General features: G+C 48.1%; 1 protein-coding gene across 1 annotated transcript in view; it reads right to left on the bottom strand.

Moving 5' to 3' along the window:
* Positions 1–15,633, bottom strand: part of LOC146058053 (polyunsaturated fatty acid lipoxygenase ALOX15B-like) — a 29,123-nt gene extending 13,490 nt beyond the window's left edge. Inside the window, exons 1-5 of the mRNA XM_083170016.1 lie at positions 15,422–15,633; positions 9,364–9,577; positions 7,500–7,704; positions 7,082–7,163; positions 5,403–5,525 (exon numbers count right to left, since the gene is read on the bottom strand). Coding sequence (XP_083026142.1) covers positions 5,403–5,525; positions 7,082–7,163; positions 7,500–7,704; positions 9,364–9,510 — 557 coding nt within the window. The 5' untranslated portion in view covers positions 9,511–9,577; positions 15,422–15,633. The remainder of the gene's footprint in view (positions 1–5,402; positions 5,526–7,081; positions 7,164–7,499; positions 7,705–9,363; positions 9,578–15,421) is intronic.
* Positions 15,634–16,699: the final 1,066 nt, after the last annotated feature.

Raw genomic sequence — 16,699 nt, 5'->3', positions numbered from 1 at the left:
TTCTACAGCCTGACCAGGTGGCAGCTCGGCAGAGCTGCTGGAGAGAAACCCCTCGGGCAGCCGCCCAAGAAGAACCCACCGACCTGGTTGAGTGCGCCGTGATGTAAGCAGGAGGAGTCCAAGAAGAGGTGACATAGGCCTGACGGATAGTCAACCGAATCCACCTAGAAAGCGTTTGCTTTGAAGCTGGCCATCCACGACGTAAGGGGTCGTAGGTAACAAAAAGGGAGGCAGACTTCCTGATGGGGGCTGTGCGGGATACATAGATTCGCAGAGCCCTAACCACATCCAGGGATCTCGCTTCCGGCGAGTCCTCTGGAAGAGCTGGAACCACGATGGGCTGGTTCAAGTGAAAGGCAGATACTACCTTAGGAAGGAAAGCCAGACTAGTACGGAACTCCGCTCTGTCAGCATGGAACTGAAGAAAAGGGGAGCGACAAGAAAGAGCCCCCAGTTCAGATACCCATCTGGCAGATGCCAAAGCCAGCAGCAGCACAACCTTCCACGTGAGATAGCGAAGGTCCACCTCCTCCAAGGGCTCAAACACAGAAGTCTGTAAGTACTGAAGGACCAAGTCCAGGTCCCAGGGAGCCGTTGGAGGATGAATGGGTGGCTGTAAACGGAGCACCCCCTGGAAAAAGGTTTGCACCTCCGGAAGAAAAGCCAACTTCTCCTGAAAAAAGTTGGAGAGAGCTGAGACCTGTACCTTTAGGATATTCAGCCTCAGCCCCGAAGTCAAACCTTCCTGAAGAAAAAGGAGGAGTCTCGACTTCTTGAACAGGCATGTGGAAGCACCACGCCTCTCACACCAAACCACATATGAACGCCATATACGGTGATAGTGTGCTGTGTAACCTCTTTCCTGGCACGCAGCATAGTGGGTATAACCGCTCTAGGTATACCGGCCTTCCTCAGGATGGAATTTTCAGCAGCCACGCCGTCAAATGAAGACGACCTAAATCTGGGAATATGAAGGGTCCTTGGCTGAGAAGGTCGTCCTGAAGAGGCAGGGGCCACGGCTCGTCTATCAGCAGTGCTGTCAGATTGGTGTACCAAGACCGACGTGGCCAGTCTGGTGCTACCAACAGAACTGTGACTCCCTCTCTCCAGATTAGTTGAAGCACTCGAGGTATCAATGGGAACGGTGGAAAGAGGTACACATACTGGAAGGGCCAAGGAGCGACCAGCGCGCCCACCCCTTCTGCTTGAGGGTCTCGCGTTCTCACGAAGAACCGGGGGAGCTGAAAGTTGTGGCGGGACGCCATCAGGTCCACTTGGGGACAGTCCCAGCGATGGATCAACTTCTTAAAAACCTGAGGGTGTAAGCACCACTCTCCCTGATGTACGTCCCGCCAACTTAGAAAGTCGGCCTCCCAGTTTTCCACTCCAGGAAAACGGCCGACAGGGCCAGAGCGTGGACCTGGGCCTAAAGCAGGATCCTGCTGACCTCCTTCATGGCCGCGCAACTGAGGGTGCCTCCCTGCTTGTTGATATACACCACGGTCGTGGAGTTGTCGGACTGGACGCGTACGGCCTTGCCTTGGAGGAGAGGTCTGGCCTGGAGAAGAGCGTAATAGACTACTCGGAGTTCCAGAACATTGATCGAGAGGAGACTCTCCTGTCCATAACCCCTGGAACTGAGGGTCCAGGGTGACAGCTCCCCAACCACGGAGGCTGGCGTCTGTGGTGATGAGGGTCCAATCCCAAATCGCAATCCTTCTTCCTTGTTGAAGGTTGGAGGTGTTGAGCCACCAAAGCAAGGACAGGTGAGCACGAGGGGACAGGGTCACCATCTGCTGCAGGTGTAGGTAAGAGCCCTACCATTGATGGAGGAGCAACAGCTGGAGCGGCCGAGAGTGAAACTGGGTGTACTGTATCGCCTCGAATGTAGATACCATCTTCCCCAAAAGTCTGGTGCACAGGTGCACGGACACTTGCCTGCGACGCAGGACAAGCCTGACCAGGACCTGTAAGGACTGGATCTTGTCTGCTGGCAGAAACACCTGCATCTGGATGGTGTCCAGGATCATCCCTAGGAATAAGAGATGCTGAGTTGTGTGAAGCTGTGACTTGGCGAAGTTGAGAATCCACCCGTGGGATGTGAGGATCTTCTGTGTGAGAAGAATGTGCTCCAATAGGGTTTCCCGGGAACGACTCTTCAACAGAAGGTCGTCCAAGTAGGGGATGATAGTAACTCCCTGCGTGCAGAGAACCTCCATCATGACCGCCATCACCTTGGTGAAAATCCGAGGTGCTGGTGAGAGGCCAAACGAGAGAGCCTGAAACTGCCAATGCTGTTCCTGCACTGTGAACCGAAGGTATGCTTGGTGGGGGGCCAGATGGGAATGTGCAAGTAAGCGTCCTTGATATTGATAGAACCAAGAACTCTCCTTCTTCCAAACCTTGAATCACGGACTGCAGGGACTCTATCTTGAATCTGACCACGTGCAAGTACGGGTTCAGATCCTTTAATTGAGATTAGGACGTACCGAGCCATCCGGCTTTGGCACGAGGAACAGACTGGCGTAGTAGGCCCGGGTACGCTGTTTTACAGGAACTGGAACCACCACTTCCATTTCTTGTAATTTGGCAATGGCTGCCAATAACTGTTGTCCTTTCTCTGGAGGAAGAGGAAGTCCAGTTGTGAAGAACCTGTTTGGGGAAGACAGACTGAAGCGAATCTTGTAACCTAGGGTCACAAGATCTCTTTCCCAGGCGTCCTGACAGGACTGGAGCCATAAGGGACCGAAATTCCGCAGGCGAGCTCCCACCCTGGGATCCCCCAGATGGGACGGAGGACCATCATGCAGTAGGCTTGGTTGCCTTGGGTCCAGTGTGGTTGTAGAGGCGCCTCTGCCGCGACCTCTGGAACCCCGGTGAGATGGAGCACCCCCTCTGGATCGACCTCTGAACCTGCTTGAAGGACGAAAGGCCCGAACAGAAGACATCTGGGCGGTTCTTCGAGACGGGGGTGGAGCTGCCGAAGGGAGGAAGTGTGACTTCCCGCCTGTAGCCCGGGATATCCATCTATCCAGTTCTGGTCCGAACAGGAGCTCACCATTGAAGGCCATGGATTCCACTGCCCACTTTGATTCAGCATCCGCTTGCCACTGGCAAAGAACTACAATTCTCAGCGGACCCATTAATGCCATGCATGCTGGGACTTGTGATTTTCCAATTCCCTGCATGCGGGCGAGGCTTGCTGGGACCTATAGTTCCAAATCACAACCTAATAGTTTATTATTCTATTTTTTTTACACACTTTTATGCCATCAGCTCAATGTCCACCTCCCAGGGGCACTGGGGACAGCCCTGGGCTTCAGCCCAGGCTGGGGGTGCCCTGGACGGGGAAACCCCTTTATTGGGGGGGTCCCCACTCCCTCAAGGATCCAACCTAGGCTAACCAGCCACAGCTGTCTTGTTTTGGCCGGGGGAGCTTGTGTCAAAAGTCTCCCCTGGTTGTGTCTTGACAGCGCTGCCTGTTTGAGCCCATTGCTGGTTGCCAAAATATGGGGAACCCCTACTTATTTTTTCCCCTGTATTTTGGGAACCAGGACTGGGCTATGAGCCTGACTATGGTTACAGAAATGCAGGGGAACCACAGCTGTTTTTCCCCCTGTATTTCTGCAACCAGGACCGGCTCAATGAGGGTGGACCGCACGTGTTTATTTATTTATTTCTACACATGGAAGCAGGGGCGTAGCTAGGGCGGAGCCGGTGGAGCTCAAGCTCCAGGCGCAGAATGTCACTTGGCGCCGGAGCTGTGCTCACTGCCGCCGGTTCCCCCGCCCTGTGCCTGGCATTGCGCGGAGACAGAGTGCACCGTCGGGCCACCCGCTCACCCCATGAGTCCTGCTGCCGCCCGCCCACCCGCGTATCGCATAACGAGCCTGCCTGCGAGACTCCGGCGGGATTAAGAGGGATTCCTGGTGTGTATGTGATACATGCCCAGTGACCGCTGTCTCTGTCTTCCAGCTGTGCGGTCCTAGTGCTGTACTGGGGCAGCAGCCGTCATGGACACTGCGTACATTTGTGAGTGGGACAGGAGACCCCGTTCCAGCCACTGCCCCTCCATCCCCCTGGCGTGTGCCTGGTCCTGCCGCAACCTCATCGCCTTCACCACAGACCAGCGCAATAAGGAGAGAGGTAACAGCGCAGCAACACCAGCTGTCATCCAGCCAGCCACCTGTCCCAGCATCTTTTTATCACACAGTTATCAATGATTCTCAAATTGTAGCACTGATGTCACACAGGAATTCAATGAGAGTCAGGGACAGCATGACATCACAGGGCTCAGGGCGTGCTAGTATTCTAGCTTGTATCCTAGTGGGAGAAAGGACCACTGACTTCAGATGGACAGTGTCCGGGAAGCGCTGAGTGAGCGTCGGACACTGCGGAGAGTGGCGACAGAATTTGATAATTCAAAAGATAGGCCGGCCACTGACTGGCCGCTCTCTCAATCAGCGGCCATCCTATCTTTTGAATTATCAAATTCTGCTGCCACTGTCCGCACTCCACAGTGTCCGCCGCTCACTCAGCGCTTCTCGGACACTGCGGTCTGCAGACTACTACAACCTTCCCTCCGCCGCTGCCCAGATCCTTGCTACGGCGCTGACCGGATCCCCACCACCCTCCACTGCAGCTCCCAGGGGAGATATAGCTACACACTGCTGGGTGGGCTACTGCGGACTACTACAAGCTCCAAGCCACCATCGCTGCCCCGATCCTTGCTGCGGCACTGACCCTTATCCCCGCTGTGGTGCTGCTCATCACCCGCCGCTGCAGCTCCCAAGGGAGATATGCCTGCACAGTGCAGGGCGGGTGTATAGGGTAACTACAGCCCAGACTGTCCTCACCTGCTACCCGGCTCAACTGCCACCAGCCACGTCCTCCCAGCCACTGCCCCCAGTGCTGTCTTTCCAATTGGGGTGGGCCCCTAGAACACTTGGGCCCCAAGGCAACTGCCCATTATGCCCAATGGGTAAGACGGCACTGAGGCTGCACCCCCTTTTTTCCGCGCAAGAGCCCCGCCTACCACAAATCGGGGGGGGGGGGGGCGCGAAACATGCCCTTGCTCCGGGCACCGTGGCACCTAGCTACACCACTGCATGGAAGCCTGCACATATCTAACTGATCCATGCAGGCTACAGCCCAATACATCTGGAAAATAAGGGTATTTTCCAGGCATATTTCCTGCTGATTTACCGGCCGTGTTCAGCATAGTCCTGATAGTAAATTTGGATTCAGCCGATGGTGTATTCATTCATAAAAATAAATAAAAATTAATACACCGGTCGTAAAACAGATTACACACAAATATTTTCGGTTTAGTAAATTATCAAAAGCTAATTTACAGATGTTAAATGACATTGATTTTGGATTTACTAACACTAAATACATACGTAGCCGTCTTGTAGACGTTGAAGCTGCTATGTTTTACAAAAGAGAACTGGTCGTCAATGGGCAGATCCTCAACCTTGTCTACCGCAATGCAGTGAGGGGCGCCTTCTGCATAAGATTTCCACCTGCAGGAAACAAAGGTTAAGGCTATAGAAAATCTTCAAATATATTATTCTTACATGTACCATGTCTATCTATTCATACTCCTATTGATTACAGAGACATTAACTTTCTAAGGGATGGCCATTGGTGCATTCACCATCGATTGCCATTGATGGCTATACTGCTATACTGATAGTCCACACACTTAGGTTTGATCCGGACAAGCTCTAAGGTTTGAACCAGTCAGTCTCTCTGCAGCTCTTACCTTGAATCCTTCCTTAGGGTTAAAAAAATGACAAGAGCCTCAAATCGACATGTTTCGGGACATCAAGTCCCTTTTTCAAGAATTGAAAAAGGGACTTGATGTCCCGAAACATGTCGATTTGTAGACTATCAGCCACCTCAGAACCCTGCCTTATCCTCCTTTGTATCTTAATGTAATCCATTTTTAAACCACCCGTATTTGTCAATAAACGTGATTTTTAACAAGAGGACTCTTAAAGATACCTTGATGAGAGCAGAAAACGACAGCACATCATGAGTACGGGTATGCCACCCATATTTCAGTAAAGAAACCATTATATGTATGACCGCATCTCACATGTGCAAGCGAGGTGCGCATTTACTGGCTACGTACCACAATTTAGAAAAAATAATATTTTTACAGATACCATTGCCATTTTTTTGCTTATATTTCATATCCACACATTGGAAAATCGACTCCATGAGAATTTTTCATCTGATCTTGAAGGGAATTTGACATCGCAGATCGTAGAAAGGAAGTATAACACCGTACCTTTCACTTATATTCTTATGGTGCCTGTACAAGGGAAGCGCTAAGCTTGGTTTACCACCCTCCTTTTTTCAAACCATGGCTTAGTGTAGACCGATTGATCCCACAGGAATGTGTTACTTCTTGAAAGAATTAGCTATTTTTCAGAATAAGGTCTACTTACTTTAGGAATGGAGTTTAGATAATATTTCAGACCTATTCAATGGAAATATAGATATTCGGCAAGAGTGTCTTTGGTCTTTTCCTGGTAGTTTAACAGTCAAGATAAATAGCTATGAAATTTGCCATTTGCTAATCATAAACATACGTTCATAAGGAAATGAAAGATATCCTGGCCACTAGGAAGACATTATTCCACAAGGAAATTACCAAATTAACTAAAAGGCAATACTTTCTGTCCCCTAGAACAGGGGTTCCCAATCTTTTTCAAATCACGGCACCCTAGAGTATCCACGGGGTATCCACGGCACCCCTAGGCCCAATAAAATAAATATAAAATTAAGTAGATTGTGTTTAAATGTGCTTCTTAGGTTCAGTTATGTGGTAAAGGGCACACATTTTATGATTGGCAGCCACCAGCACTGGTTTTGTCCATAAATAATTGACCATAAATAATTTGAGTTGGTCCTGGTCCACCAAACCGTGGCACCCCTGCAAGTGTCCCGAGGCACCCCAGGGAGCCACGGCACACAGTTTGGGAACCACTGCCCTAGAAGAAACAATATATTCCTTAGAGACACAACGGCAAAAAAGTTGTACTAGATGTACAGTATATTGCCCACTCACTTGTGATTTTCTCTCTTTTTCTTCAGTTCCGCTGTCCGTTGTTCCTTTAGAAGAGGGTTAGTAGCCACAGATAATATGATGCCTGAAACAGAACAGAGTACTGCATTGTAGTTAGCTTGGTTATTATTGATGGTTATTGATCATGGACACAGAAGAATCAGGTGTCTCCATAAGGTGAAGGAAGGTCCATTAGTGGAAACCTTGCCACATACTGTATAAAGATATGTATGCTGGTTCTCTTCACTAATCCCAGCTATAGTTCTGTACACCAACATGGAGATGAAGCTCATGTTGTGGTTTATGACAATGTGATGTATTGGAGTGAGAACATTTATCTATCCCACAATGATGACCACCCACTTAGACCAGGTGATAAGATCCCCCAGGGAGCACAATACAAGTCTGGATAGAATCTCACCCTTGCCCTCTGGTATTTCCACAGTTATTCCAGTAGGTAGCCATTGATAAAAAGGGAACTGGTAGAGCCGACCATTAGGGCAGGTCACATTGACATATCGGCAATACCAAGCTAGTGACTTAAAAACCTTGTAGGTCACTGTGGACAACCGAACCAGCAGGAGCTCTCCAAGATCTTTCTTTGTGTCAACTTCAAACTCAGTCACCTGGAAAAGCAGAGCGATGTCTGAGAAAAATGCACCAAGGAACCACAGAATGTTACTGGGACACATACTGTACTATGGATCGGGGAAATTGTAGACAGATAATACTTTATCAATGTACATAGCATTTTACAGAAAAATATAGCTTTTTATTGACCACACGTTTTGCATTATTTTTTGGGGAATACAAGGAACCCCATTGCTTTAAAGTTAAATACCAAAAAATTCTCATTTGTTCATATACGTAGTGTTACACTGAGAAAAAGTCTAGTGGAATTTTTAAACTGACGAATGAAAACCAGAGGTTATAGGCTTTCACTTTTGGTTGGATCCACCACTAAATGCTAGTGAAGCTCTACTTTGACCAGGCAACAGTCCATGGATGAAAGATTATGCGTCACTGACGAATTTCCATGGTAATGCCCAGCGTTTTCATGTGAACACCCATGAAAAGCTGGGTGTTCCCATGGGCGCGTCCACCCACTGCCACCCCACACCCCACCCCGCCTGCACTGGTGGGTGCGAATGGGACGGTGAATTTGCAGAAGACCAATCTCACGAAGACCAAGTTTCACAGCGGACTCTATGAAGACATCTTGCTGCTGGGGATTTAATCAAGCAGAAGCTACTTATTATCTAGGTTATATCAATTGCAGGGTAAGGAATTCTAATCCAGATAATGAGAGGTATAGTTAGTGTATATTGTCTATATACTGTAGGCCAAAGGAACAAATCAGACCACTACTTTTTACTGTATAACCAGTATCAATTATTTTGTTGTTACACAATAAACTGTATGTACATTTTTATTATTCAGAACATGTTAAGGCTCCCATTTAAAGAAACATTCAGTAGGTTATTCACATTGACTAGAAGATTACTACTAGCGGTGGCTCCTACCTGTTTTGGGTAGGGTGTCTACCACTATTCATTCATGGAGAGGAGGAGAAGAGAAGACGGTTGGGTCCAAGCACCTGTGCAATAGTTCGGGCAGGTGCTTGTCTACAAATTTTTTATACCCCAGCTTCTATGAAATGCATCGGCTGCAGCCCATAGAAGCCGGATCTGGCTGCCGGGAAAGCAGGAAGTGGCTTCCCATAGGTAGCATACTCTCTGATAAATGCAGCCTGATCTTTCAGTAGCAGAGTGCCTCCCACAGGGACTGGCTGACAGTGGTTGGATAGAAGGTAGCACTTCCAATAGGAATTCACTGCCAGTCATGGTGAAGCCAGTGCAGCCATGGACTACAACAAGTTTACTGCAGTGCTGTCTTTTACTGGGGCGACTGCAGTCCTGCAGTTTTTTCTATAAACGAGAATGCTACGCTCAGTATTTGCTGATAAAACATGATACAGTACCTATGCCCTGTAATTTAGAATGTAAAGTATATTATCTCTGGAATATTGTGTAATGTGTTATCAACCAATCCAGTTACCAGCTCTAAGAAGTCCGCCAAGCAACTGTGTTACTACAATAGGAGTATCAGGGCAGTTTAGTGCATACCCAACCAACACTGTTACTTCTGTGCACAGTACATTTCCTGTAGGTCTAAAGATGATACCTATCTGAAATATCCATCCATAGTATACATACACAGCTTCTACTTCCTATAATGATTAGCCTGCAATACTGATAATATTGTTCATTCCATTAGACACCTACTGCTCCAGGTCTGAAGTTACTCCACTTATGATTCAGTTGATGCTCATCACTTTCTGCCAGGGTGCCCACAAGGACAATGGAGACTTGATCACAGGTCCCAGCACCCAGGTCAATCCCTGTTGAAATCTTTAGCTTGTAGGTCCTCATGTCTTCCGGTAACTATGCCTGATGGAGCAGTGCTGGATGAAGTGGACCAGTTAGAAATGTCTCAGACCTGAGGGTTAAGCATCAACTTAGATAAGTTCATTATTTTGTGTGATTATCTATCAATACTGCAAATTTACTAAAGGCAAATTCAAAGGAAACATCCACATACATTCAGACTTAGCAGTAGACCATTGGAATCAAACCAGCCATTTTTATAAGTAGACAGCAAAAGCAACCTCGAGATTTAGGGGGAAATTTACTAAAGGAAATTTGTAAAAAAATAGGTGTATTTGTATCCAGAAATACTCTTATTTTTGACATTTACTATCCCGCAAATACGCCAATTCGTATTCGTATAGATAGCACATCAATACGAATACGAATTGCCGTATTTTCGGGATAGCAAATGTCAAAAATAAGTGTATTTCTGGATACAAATAAACCTATTTTTTTACAAATTTCCTTTAGTAAATTCCCCCCTTAGTGACCATTGGGTTCATAAACCCAATAGCACCCTCAGAATAGTGCAAACAAATGTACCTGCATGTGGGCGGCGTATTTGACTAAAACACTACACGACCCGGTATGATCTGTATGATGTTGTCCTCTCAGCCTGGACTGGTTTTGAAAAATAGTGGAAAAACTCGACTTGAGGCTTCTTATATTTTTTAAAAACCAACAATGGACTGAGCCAGCAGGGGGATGTGGTGATGGTGGGGTAACACTATAGCAGGGAGGGGTGTGTATCGTATTATCGACCCGACTTAGGTCGACAGTCATTAGGTCAACACTGTTGGGTCGACAGGCAACAAGGTCGACAGGGTTCTAGGTTGACATGGATGAAGGTCAACATGTGTCTAGGTCAACATCTGACAAGGTCGACATGGTTTTAGGTCGACAAATGTGTTAGGTCGACATGGGTTAGGTCGCCAGGTCGACATGGGTTTTTTCACTGGTTTTTGACCCGAATGTTGACACAGTCGACATGGACACAGTTGGAAGTTAACCACAGCTCCTCACATCACTCGCTTCGCTCGCAATGCTTCGGGCACGGTGCCTCGCTGCGCTATTTTATTCTCCCACCATGCCCTAGTGGAGGGTAGGCCATGAAATACCACCTGTCAGCACATATCGGCTCAAAAAACTGTGAAAAAAACCCATGTCGACCTCGCGACCTGTAGATCTAACGCAGACATGAAGAGGCTGCTGGTGCTTGTAGTACACCTTTAAAAACAATATTAGGAACGCTTTAATAATGATTAACACCATTCCGGGAGTTGTCAAGATCTGGTTATCTCTTGTCCATTTTTCCAAATGATTCCAGCACTGGGCTGAGCAGTTTGGGACTGGTTTACATTTTCAGGGAGACTCCATGTTTCAGTCTCCCTGCTACAGCTTTACACACTCCCTGCCTCTCAGCAGTTTTTTGGAAAATAAGGGGAACCTTATGTTGTTTTGTCCCCCTATTTTCCTATACCTGGACTGGTTATTGAATTGGAGAGGGGCTGAATACATTTAGTTTTTACAAAATTAACCAATTGTGTCCTTGCTCCCCCCCCGTGTATCTTCTACCTATTTTCACTTTCAGCAAATTCAGTTATTTATTTTGCACAGAACATATTTGATGCCAGTCCCATTGGTGATGTTTGGTGGCAGAGCCTCCAATAGCTGCCCCAAATGTAGACCAGCCTTCTGGTACCTTTTGGCACTTACTTTGCGAATGTCTGAAGGTACAATACTTTGGGTCCTTCAAGTAGGGATTGGTATGCAATCCCGGCGGTCGGAATCCCGGCGTTCAAAATCCCGACGCCGGAATCCCGACCTCCGAAATCCCAACAGGGGGGGGGGGGGGCATGGATCGCCCCCCCCCCCCCTTGCGGGCTCGCTGCGCTCGCGAGGCAGTGGGCCCGGTGCCTCGCTACGCTCGGCACACTAATTTATTCTCCCTCTATGGGTGTTGTGGACATCCACGGTGGGAGAAAGTGTCGGGATTTCGGCGGTCGGGATTCCGGCGTCGGGATTTTGAACGCTGGGATTCCGACCACCAGGATTTCAACTGCATCCCCTTCAAGTATTATCTGACTCAACGCTATTCCCAACGCTATTTCCGACTGGGGAAATAGCGGTGGGCGTCTATTCAATTCTGTCTTGTCTGACAGCATTGAAGAAGAAGATGGACAGAACGGGCCCGACTTTGAAAACTGTCTGGCCCGTTTTGTTGATTACGGCCGTGAATTGTTGTGATCACGTCTGAATCTCGACAAACCACAGGCGATTACGCAGACTTGACCCCTTTTCACCGATCACGAAGCGGGACATTGAATCCCCCCTGGCAACATGCTGTCGAGCAAAACAAAAATGGGCCAGTTGTGACCCAGGATTGAATACCCCCTTACTCTGAAAATCTGTTATCTTGGGGCATAGCTGAGGATGCTCTAGATAACTACAGTTTGCAATTTGCTGTAAATATGTATTTATTGGCCAAGGTCTGCATAGCAGGACTTTGAACGGCTGCAGAATGTCCTGATTTTCATGCTTGGCTGTCTTTGATGAATGTAATGGTGGAGTATGGCCCTCATTCTGGTTGATTCGCAGCAGCCGCTTGTCTGCACAGGGACCGATATTTTGCGTATGCACATTCACAGCAGCATTTCTGCACATGTGTATACGCTGGGTTCTTGTGAATTCTGCGAAAAGTCTGTTCGCCGGGTGCACGCACCCAGCCTTGTGAGTGTGTGGTGGAGAGAGGCATGGGGTGCCGGGCTGGTCATTAGCATATGTGAATGCGTTCTCATGAAAACGCAGGGTGTACACATGCTAATGCCTCCAGGACGCACGTGCGGGGCACGGAGAGCTGACACAATGATGTCTGGACCACCATTACATATGCCATCATTCAATGGTTGCCAACCATGGAAAGATGGGGGAGGATGTTCATGTAAAACATCCATTCGCAAGCCTAGCGAATAAATCCTGCTTGTGAATAGGTGGCGCCGACTTACCATTTGCAAGGTGGGGTTAGGGTGACTTGCAGGATGCAAATTTGCATCTGAGCGAGTCAACCAGAATAAGGGCCAATGAACATTATTTGTGTATCTCTCGAAAAGCAGAATCTAAATACGATCATGTATGGTGTAGGTAGCGCTCCTCCTCCTGAACAATTTAATTAATATTTTATTTGTCTTAAAATAAATCCCTAATACTTCTGTTCCTCATACACCCTGCTGCAGTATGCGTGACTCAGGGCCTTATTCTGATCTGTGCGGCCGGATCCGAATATGCGGCCAGGACCGTGCGTGCGAAACCCCGCCTTCCATACGGATCGCCAACTTCGTCCGTACGCGGTAAGAAGCTGGCCGAACGGACCGCACGTGTATTTTTCATGGAATACGCCTCCTCCATCTCAGGGAACCTCCCCCATCTTTCGATGGTCGCAGACCATCAAATGCAGGACCAAATGGTCCACCAGCTCCCGCAACCTCAGACCACACGGACATTTTTCTGTGCAAAAGCAGGGATCTAGGCGGGCAGCTGACATCCGGCGATGTCATATGTCCGCCCCCTACACGTGTGTCACGACTGCATTACCATACGTACGCCCAGCGTTTGCATGGGAACGCCCATGAAACGCGGGGCGTATGCATATGGTAATGAGCCCAAATAGCCCTTCACGCCCCTCTCCACCCCCTGTTCGGAGTGTTCACATTTCATGCGGGATTTGGCCGTACGCCCCACTCGCACATGCGCAGAGACGCCTCTGCACATGCGCAGACACAAAACATCGGCGACACGAATGCACGCGGATATTACCGCACCAACCAGAATAAGGGCCTCAGTCTGGAGTTGTTTTATATATGTAGTTGCTCTAAGTCGTCTCCACTGAAAAATGTACTTTATGTTTTGGGATGTGTGACTTTAATATATATGTGCACTATTTTAGTTATAATTACAATTACAATCATTTGGGGCCTATTCTGACCAATTTGGTCAGGTCCAAATTCAGCGCCTACTCCGATGTTTGGGACATGCGCATGCTCGTGTCTGTGCATGTGCAAACTCAGGGAGCTAACAGCTTTGGCGAATTTCACACTAGCCGGGTCATTCGCTCCAGAGGGGGCGAGCTGGGTATGGAGCAGGGGAATGCGATGCCTGCTTGGGGCGGGCGGCTAATGTCACATGACGTTAGCGCCCGCCCCCGTTTCTGCGATCTTCGTCAGTTCAGACTGACTTTTATTACCGAATTGGAGAGTCTGAATCAGGCCCTTTATGTACCCATCAGTGACTGCTAAATCCTGTAATGATGGCCACCAAACCTCACCAATGACCAGCTTTTTGTAATAGAAATCCACACAAATCCCCCTCAGTAAATGTACCACTAGGGAAAGATTTAGAGGTGAATTATCTAAGTTAAACAGCAATGCCCCATCGGAATAAATATTGATTAAATTAAGACCATTTTAATCATCTATAAAGGCAAGGGAAGCTGTTTTCTCTTCTCAATCCCATTACAACAACAAGGGCCACGGAAATACCATGAGTAATACCATGGCCGGATTATGCCTTTGGGGGGCCCAGGTCACTTTAGACAGGTGCCCCCCTCCCACTTGTCTGTACTGGCTGCAAAGTGCATGGGAGAATATTACACTGTCAAAACACATATTAAAGATAGTATAAACTTGGTCAATGGGTAACTGCAGAGGGGGGGGGGGGGGATTAACCGCTTCGGTGGTATGCCCAGAAGTTCTCCGGTCTCTGCTGTGCTGTCACAGCGGGCTGTCCCGGAAAATTTCCGGGCATACCACAATACAGTATGTAGATGTGCGCCAGTGCTGCCTCCAGTACGGGCGCACTATGCGCCTACATAATGTCCATTCGTCTTTCCCCCGGGCACTCCTCATCGCCGCTGCTGCAGATCAGTCCCCTCTGCGCCACCACAGATTACTCCCATCCCCTCACTTGTCCATCCGTCGGTCCCCGGGCACTCCTCACCGCCACTGCTGAAGGTCACTCCATGCCACCGCAGGTCACTCCCCTCTGCGCCGCCACAGATCACTCCCCTCCACCCCCATCCATCATCGCTCTGCACTCGAGCCAAACACCGGAGCACACTCCATGCTGATGCCAGGCACTCCTCCTCCTCCTCCCTGAGTGGCTGCTTGGGGCCGCTGCTACTGCTGCTGCTTCTAGATGCAGCGCACTACAGTTGAGTGGTGGGTTTTCTTGGGGCAGGACAAACCTGCCCTGTTAGGTTTGTCCTGTCCCATGAAAACCCACCACTCAAGGGGTTAATATAAACATAAACTTATATATATATAAAATACCATATGAAAAGCCTGTGTTTGTCCCTCTGTACCTTACTCTGTAGGAGCCCTGACAGGCTCAGCACTGCCTCTGATTAAAAACCCTCCCATGCCTCCCATGATGAGGCCGCTGCTGCTGTTCTCCATGGGCATGAGAAGCATATGATGAGCTCCACCAAGCAGAGCTAAGCACAAACCTCTCAGCCTCTGACCTCTTGTGCAAAATGTCATGGAACATGTCAACTCGCAGTAATGCACTGCACACTTGTGACGTTGGTGTGCCTTGGCTCCCGATGCTCAGCACCATTAATCATTGTCACATTGGCAGATCGACGAAGCTGCAGCACTTCCCCACCCCATGCACAAAAACTTTAGCTTAAAAAAAAAAAAAACTTTTAAACAACATGCAAATCACAGGGCACCCCTACATAGAGGGGTACTGATCCCCTGAGTAATATACATGCAGTTAATTCCGGCCCTGAGTAATATGCATACAGTTAAATTTTGCTCCTTATCCACTAGGTCAGTGTAGCATCACAATCACCAATAAATGAACAACAAATGTATTTCGCCGTTACATACTTAAAGGTAAGTTACAAGCAGCACCTTACTTTTGTTGTTGTGCCCACTGGCCATCAGTAGAGAGACACCTGGTTTTTCTTTTTCGACACCTCTGGATCGGGTGATAAAAGCCACAGCACCAACTGATTTGGAAATATCTATTTAACCAATTACAACTGTCGGTGCGAAAAGTAAAGTATTATTAAAAAGATTTGCAATTACAGTGCATGCAAGGATGGCAGCAGGCAGGGATGGCAGCAGGCAGGGATGGCAGTTCAAAAAGACTGACACACCCAATGGCTGTTACACTAACTTTTATACTGAAGCATACCTGTCACATGACAACCTTCTCATCATGGCTTTATGCCAAGTATTACGATAATAGATATGGTTAGGTGACAAGTCATTGCTGCATCATACATTGGGTAACATTTTCTCTGTAAGTACAGATTCTGCTTTAATATATGAATCATTTTTTTTGACTATAGTGAAGTCACTTTGCTACTCTGTAAAAACTGTATAAAATGTATCAATTCTCTCACACTCTCTCTGCACATGTTACATTTGCCCCCCCCCTCCCCCCGCAGTGCACATGGTATTGCCCATTTTGAGAACAAACTTAACCTGTGATCAGGTCTTAATTGGGCTCTGTATCCAGACCACATTGTATCCTGCACTGTATCCCAATTTGTGTCCAACCCACAATGTATCCTGAACTGTATCTAATATGTACTGTACCCGACACACACTCTATCCTGCACGGTATCTGACGTGCATTGTAACCGACACTGTATCTGACCCACACTGTATCTTGCACTGTATCTGATACATCCTGTATCCTGCACTGTATCTGTCCTACACTGTATCCTGCACTGTATCTGTCCTACGCTGTATCCTGCACTGTATCTGACACACACTATATCCTGCACGGTATCTGACGTGCACTGTAACCGACACTGTATCTGACCTACACTGTATCTTGCACTGTATCTGATGCATCCTGTATCCTGCACTGTATCTGTCCTACACTGTATCTGACACACACTATACCCTGCATGGTATCTGACGTGCACTGTAACCGACACTGTATCTGACCCACACTGTATCTTGCACTGTATCTGATGCATCCTATATCCTGCACTGTATCTGACCCACACTGTATCCTGCACTGTATCTGTCCTGCACTGTAACCCACACTGTATCTGATGCATTCTGTATCCTGCAATGTATCTGTCCTGCACTGTAACCCACACTGTGGCCCTGATTCTTGTTGACTCACTGCCCGTCACCCAGCGAATAGACGCGCCGTGCTGTGAATGGATGATTTC

Source organism: Crinia signifera, chromosome 2 (assembly GCF_055691185.1).
Source record: "Crinia signifera chromosome 2, ASM5569118v1, whole genome shotgun sequence".
Classification (NCBI taxonomy): Eukaryota; Metazoa; Chordata; class Amphibia; order Anura; family Myobatrachidae; genus Crinia; species Crinia signifera.
This window is presented reverse-complemented; position numbering and strand designations above follow the sequence as displayed.